This window comes from Capra hircus, chromosome 5, assembly GCF_001704415.2.
Source record: "Capra hircus breed San Clemente chromosome 5, ASM170441v1, whole genome shotgun sequence".
NCBI lineage: Eukaryota > Metazoa > Chordata > Mammalia > Artiodactyla > Bovidae > Capra > Capra hircus.
In genome coordinates, this window is record NC_030812.1 from 56974147 (window position 1) to 56980520 (window position 6374).

Consider the following 6374-nt stretch of genomic DNA (forward strand, 5'->3'; position numbering starts at 1 on the left):
CTGCAGGGAGGGCTGACCTGGGGCCATGAGGACTCAGGAGCAGGTAAAAGCCCCACCTCCTTCTCTCTGAAGCCTTGATCCTTTTGTCTTGTCTTTTTCTCTCCCGCTCTTGCTCTCACTCCAGCCCTGCCTCCTGTTGGATCCATTTTTCTCCCCGTCTCCTTCTGCCAGCTTTATTTACTCTGTCTATGCACCCTGCTTTCTGCCCATGTCCTCTACTGCTTTCCCAAGAGGGAGATGTTCTCTCTGTCCCATCTCTTTGCTTCCAGAACCCAGAACTTGGTGAGTGGAGCCAATCCTCTGTGTCTTTCCAGTTCCAGCCTCAAGGAGGGACTGCCATCACCCTCAGCTTCCCTGGTTTCTGTCCTTCTGTCCTGAGGGGCAATGTCAGCCGCCCAGGTGCTGATATATCCACTCCTGACCCCTGGGAGGGCCTTGTGGACCTATCCACATGCCTTCCCTGCGGCAGCTGGGGCCTCTGTCGTTGCCGGGCTGCCCCCTTCACTCCCCCTTCCAGTCTGGCCCTGGGGACATGAGAGGCGGCAATGGCACAGCAGTGACTGAGTTTGTTTTGCTGGGGTTCTCAGGTTACGGTTCCCTCCGGGGCCCTCTGTTCTGGGGGGTGCTTTTGGTCTACCTGGTCACCCTGCTGGGCAACTCGCTGATCATCCTCCTCACCCTGGCTGACGCTGCCCTGCACTCGCCCATGTACTTCTTCCTGCGCCACTTCTCCGGGTTGGAGATGCTCTACACCACGACTGTGGTCCCCAGGATGCTGGCCGACCTCCTCTCCTCCTGCCCCACCATCCTGCCAGCCAGCTGCTTTACCCAGCTGTATTTCTTCTCACTGTTTGGCATCGCTGAATGTGGCCTGCTCACTGCCATGGCCTATGACCGCTATGCTGCCATCTGCCGGCCGCTGCATTATAGCACCCTGATGAACCCGGGAGCCTGTGTGTGCCTGGTGGGTGCCTGCTATCTCATGGGCATCATCACCGGCACCACTCACTCCATCCTCATCTTCACTTTGCCCTTCCACGGTACCAACACCATCCACCACTTCCTGTGTGACATCCTGCCTGTGCTGAGACTGGCCAGCGCTAGCACCTTCTGGGGTGAAGTGGGCAATCTTGCCATCACCATAGCCTTTATCCTGACACCCTTCTCACTGATCATAGTGTCCTATGCCTGTATTCTTGTCACCATCCTTGGGGTTGCGACATCTCAGGGACGTCGAAGAGTCTTCTCTACCTGTTCCTCCCACCTATTTGTGGTCATGCTCTTTTTTGGGACCGGAACCATTGCCTACATGAGGCTGGGGGCAGGCTCCTCCCAGGCCGAGGACCAGATCCTTGCCCTCTTCTACACGGTTGTCACTCCCATGTTCAACCCTTTCGTCTACACTCTCAGGAACAAGGAGGTCACAGGGGCAATGAGGCGGCTTGTGAAGAAATACCTCTGGAGTCCTTGACCTCCTCTCATTTTCGGAGGCCCTGATCCTTGGAGGCTTTCAAGGAAGAGTGAGAAAGAAGCCCCAGCTCTGAGTGGTGTGTTGGGGTCCCTAGCCTGCCCAGCTCGAGTGCACTGTTGCTCAGAGCTTGGCTTCTGCAGCCTGCTCTTTTGGCCCTAATCTGACTTGTTCTTAGGTACAAAACTGGAAAGACATGCATTGGGTGGAGGCTGGGATCCATGGGGTTGCTAAGAGGAGTGAAGGTGACTGTGCCCATCTCGTGCCATGTTTGAGCACTTCTGGTCTTTCCTGAGGCTTAGGGCCCCTTCCTGGGGCTATAATTTCTGGAGACAGTGCTTTTTTTCCTCCCAGACTCCTCACTGCAAACCTTTCTCTTTCTTGTCAGTTGCCTCTGCTACTACATAAACGCCTTTACTCCAGGTGGGAGATCTGACTTGGGTGGAAACAAGGCAGAGAATAGTTTTAATTGTTTTGTTATAGAGAAAGCTGATCGCCGAAGAATTGATTCTTTTGAACTGTGATGTTGGAGAAGACTCTTGAGAGTCCCTTGGACTGCAAGGAGATCAAACCAGTCCATCCTAAAGGAGATCAGTCCTGGGTGTTCATTGGAAGGACTGAAGTTGAAGCTGAAACTCCAATACTTTGGCCACCTGATGAGAAGAGCTGACTCATTTGAAAAGACCCTGATGCTGGGAAAAACTGAAGGCGAGAGGAGAAGGGGACGACAGAGGATGAGATGGTTGGATGGCATCACCGACTCAATGGACATGAGTTTGAGTAAATCCGGGAGTTACTGATGGACAGGGAGGCCTGGCGTGCTGCAATCCATGGGGTTGCTAAGAGCCAGACACGACTGAACGACTGAACTGAACTGAACTTATTGCTGAATAGATGTCATTATACTTGTGTACTTTTATATTCTTCTGATCATAAACTTCTAGAAATAAAATTGCTGAATCAAAATATAGGCACATTTTTTGAGTTTTCAGAACTTATTGCCAAATGCCCTCTGAGAGAGTTTTTGTTGTTTTATGGTCCAGTTGAGAGCAGTCGAATTTCTAGGGCAAGGAAATGGACTAAGAGTCGGGATGGAGCTAAATAATACACATGATTCTCAAATACACCAAATCTGGTTACTTGTATTTTTAACATCTTAAACTAGTATGACACATCTGTCAGAATTAGTGAACCAATACTAGGAACTAAGATTGACACTTCATTCAGATTTCTTTAGTTTTTGCCTAATGTACAAAATGTAGCTCTTCCAAGATACATTTAGCTGTTTTGTCTCAGTTTCTGAGAGGTTCCTTGTCTTGGATGACAATTTCATCCAATCTATTCTGAGCATGCAGTTCAAGAGTCACTTGTTTAGTGGTGAGGTGTTCAGTATACAGTTTTGCCTATAAGGAGCCTGAGAACTATTTTTCGATAATTATTTGCTCCAAAGGGCAAGCCTTGGTTCTCAAATGTGGGTTTGCCTCTTGGACTTAGCACAGAGTCCACTGCCACTGCCGTGGAGCTTCTTAGAGTCTGCTGAGTAGTTCAGAAGGTCCAAAGGGCAGAACTGTGGCCTGGACCAGCTAGAGAGCCTTTTCATGCTCCGACTGTAAGATATCTGCTAAGTAGTTTGAAGCAGCACATCCATATGAACTATACGTTGTTTCCCCAGTCCGAGATCCTCAGGAGGTCTTCTTCTTACTGTAGAGAGAAAAACGTAAGGCAGCTTGTCCTTAATATTTGAGGAGATGTTTTGACATTTCCACAGTGGGTTCCCTGGTGGCTCAGATAGTAAAGAATTAGGAAGACCTGGATTCAGTCCCTGGGTTGGGAAGATCTCCTGAAGGAAGAAATGGCAACCCACTCCAGTATTCTTGCCCGAAGAAGCCCCATGGACAGAGGAGACTGGTGGGCTATGCTCCTTGGGCTCACAAAGAGTCGGATACCACCAAGCGACTAACACTGACATCCCCAGATAATCTTCACTGGGTGACACGTCTCTGCATTTGATGGGACTTATCTCCTGCCCTCTGGTGTGAATGTATATCTACCATGCCTCCCGTTTGCTTCTTTCCAGGTGCTGTCAGCATAGTCTCATGAATATGACGGGTCATGTGGTGTCCTATAGCTTGGTGGGATGAGCAAGACGCCTGGGAATTAAGTGATGGCACACTGCTAGAGTTGGTGTAACTCTGAGGCAAGACAAGAAAGGTGAATTTCTATCCCTGCCCAGAGAAAACATACTGAATCTGGACCGAACCAGTGCCAGGGCAGTGAAAACATGGAATCCTAACCACTGGACTGCCAGAGAGCTCCCCTCCTTGTCTGTTCCCATCTTCCTACTTTCTCTAAACTCACATTATCAGAGGGAGAATTAATCCTGTACAGAGTAAAAATATGGGCTGTAGTGTTGAAAGCTCAAGTGTGTTATTCTCTAGCTGTGTTACCTAGGGAAAGCTGTTCAACATCTCTGAGTTTTGTTTCCTCATCTTGTGCAATTGGTATAACAACAGTGTCTACTTAGAGGAAGATACACTGTGAAGCTTAAACTTGGAGGGAGATTTACTGTGATGCTTACCATCCACTTGCATACATTCCTTAAAAGGGCCAGAAAATTCTAGCAATTGTGTTCCTCTGGTCATATATTTTTACAAAAATTACATAGTGATATATTTTAACTGCAATCTGTTGTAACTTCTTCTTCTTTTTTTAAAAAAATATTTATTTATTTGGCTGTCCCCAGTCTTAGTTGCAGCATGGAGGATCTAGTTCCTTGACCAGAGATTGAACCCGGGTCCCCTGCATTGGAAGCACAGAGTCTTAGCCATTGGACCGCCAGGAAAGTTCTGTAACTTCTTCTTTTTTTAAAAATTTAATTTTATTTAATCTGTTGTGACTTCTGTCTCTCTCCTCTATGACTTCCTCAGCCCAGTTTCCCCTTGTGATGTGTACTGTTGAAATGTCGATGGATAATTTTAGATCTAAGGCAAAGTTGCGTTGGGGGTAGATTGAGTTTGGTAGGATGATAGTGTTTGGATCTATGTTGTTTACAGTTGCTTTTGAGTATAGTTAAGTTATTGGTAGTTGTCCTGATGCAGGAATGACTTCCAGGAATGTGCCTTCTATCCATAGTGCCATATCTCTCAGCATTTCAACCCAGAGTAAAGTACCAGATGTTGTGTTATGGTAAGAATGTGTTTGAATGTGCCTGGCACTGAAAATATACAGGAAATGGAGGAGAAAAAAGATTAGAAATATATGGATAGAGGAGTTAGCATATGGCAAAAATCACTCAAGTCATCACATGTGTAATGTTATAAGCAGGATTTGATTTTCATCCTCTAGGTGAAAAAAGTTCTCCTCTATCAGAAATGCATTTGATAACGCAGGAACATATATAGTTATAAACCCACCATTTATTAGAAAAATAGGAATGGGGGATTTGATTCAATTCAAATATTTCATTTTTTTTAAACAGGAAAACTTAGCTCTTCATTATAATTGTTGTATAATATTTCAATTACATGAGTAGATTAATTTATTCCATTTCTCTAGTGGAAAGATCCTTGATCTTTTCCTACTTTTCCCCCACTTATAAACAGCAATGCAATTAATTTCCTTATTCTAGTTTCTACAAAAGATACTTAGCTTTCAGTTCAGTCAGTTCAGTCGCTCAATCGTGTCCGACTCTTTGAGACCCCATGAATCGCAGCATGCCAGGCCTCCCTGTCCATCACCAACTCCTGGAGTTCACTCAAACTCATGTCCATGGAGTCGCCATCCAGCCATCTCATCCTCTGTTGTCTGCTTCTCCTCTTGCCCCCAATTCCTCCCAGCATCAGAGTCTTTTCCAATGAGTCAACTCTTCGCATGAGGTGGCCAAAGTATTGGAGTTTCAGCTTTAGCATCATTCCTTCCAATGAACACCCAGGACTGATCTCCTTTAGAATGGGCTGGTTCGATCTCCTTGCAGTCCAAGGGACTCTCAAGAGTCTTCTCCAACACCACAGTTCGAAAGCATCAATTCTTTGGCGCTCAGCTTTCTTCACAGTTCAACTCTCACATCCATACATGACTACTGGAAAAACAATAGCCTTGACTAGACGGACCTTTGTTGGCAAAGTAATGTCTCTGCTTTTGAATATGCTGTCTAGGTTGGTCATAACTTTCCTTCCAAAGAGTAAGCGTCTTTTAATTTCATGGCTGCAGTCACCATCTACAGTGATTTTGGAGCCCCCAAAAATGACGCCTGATACTTAGCTTTGCTAGTTATTAAGTTGCTTTTCCAAAAGTTATGTCAGTGTTACTCACACTGGCAACATTTCCTCATTCTGTTGGTGTAAAGCGGATTCTATTCATTTTATATATCATTGATTTCTTTTTTTTAACATTTTATTTTATTTTGTTATTATTATTATTATTTTTACTTTACAATATTGTATTGGTTTTGCCATACATCAACATGTATCCGCTACAGGTATACACGTGTTCCACATCCTGAACCGCCCTCCCTCCTACCTCCCCGTACCATCCCTCTGGGTCATCCCAGTGCACCAGCCCCAAGCATCCTGTATCCTGCATCGAACCTGGACTGGCGATTTGTTTCATATATGATATTATACATGTTTCAGTGCCATTCTCCCAAATCATCCCACCCTCTCTCTCTCCCACAAAGTCCAGAAGACTGTTCTATACATCTGTGTCTCTTTTGCTGTCTTGCATACAGGGTTATCGTTACCATCTTTCTAAATTCCATATATATGCATTAGTCTACTGTATTGGTGTTTTTCTTTCTGGCTTACTTCACTCTGTATAATAGGTTCCAGTTTCATCCACCTCATTAGAACTGATTCAAATGTATTCTTTTTAATGTCTGAGTAATACTCCATTGTGTATATGTACCACA

General features: G+C 45.4%; 1 protein-coding gene across 1 annotated transcript; it reads left to right on the forward strand.

The window, feature by feature from the left end:
• Positions 533 to 1471, forward strand: LOC102180193 (olfactory receptor 9-like). The gene has a single exon (XM_005680400.3). The coding sequence runs from the start codon at positions 533 to 535 to the stop codon at positions 1469 to 1471; it is 939 nt and encodes a 312-aa protein (XP_005680457.2).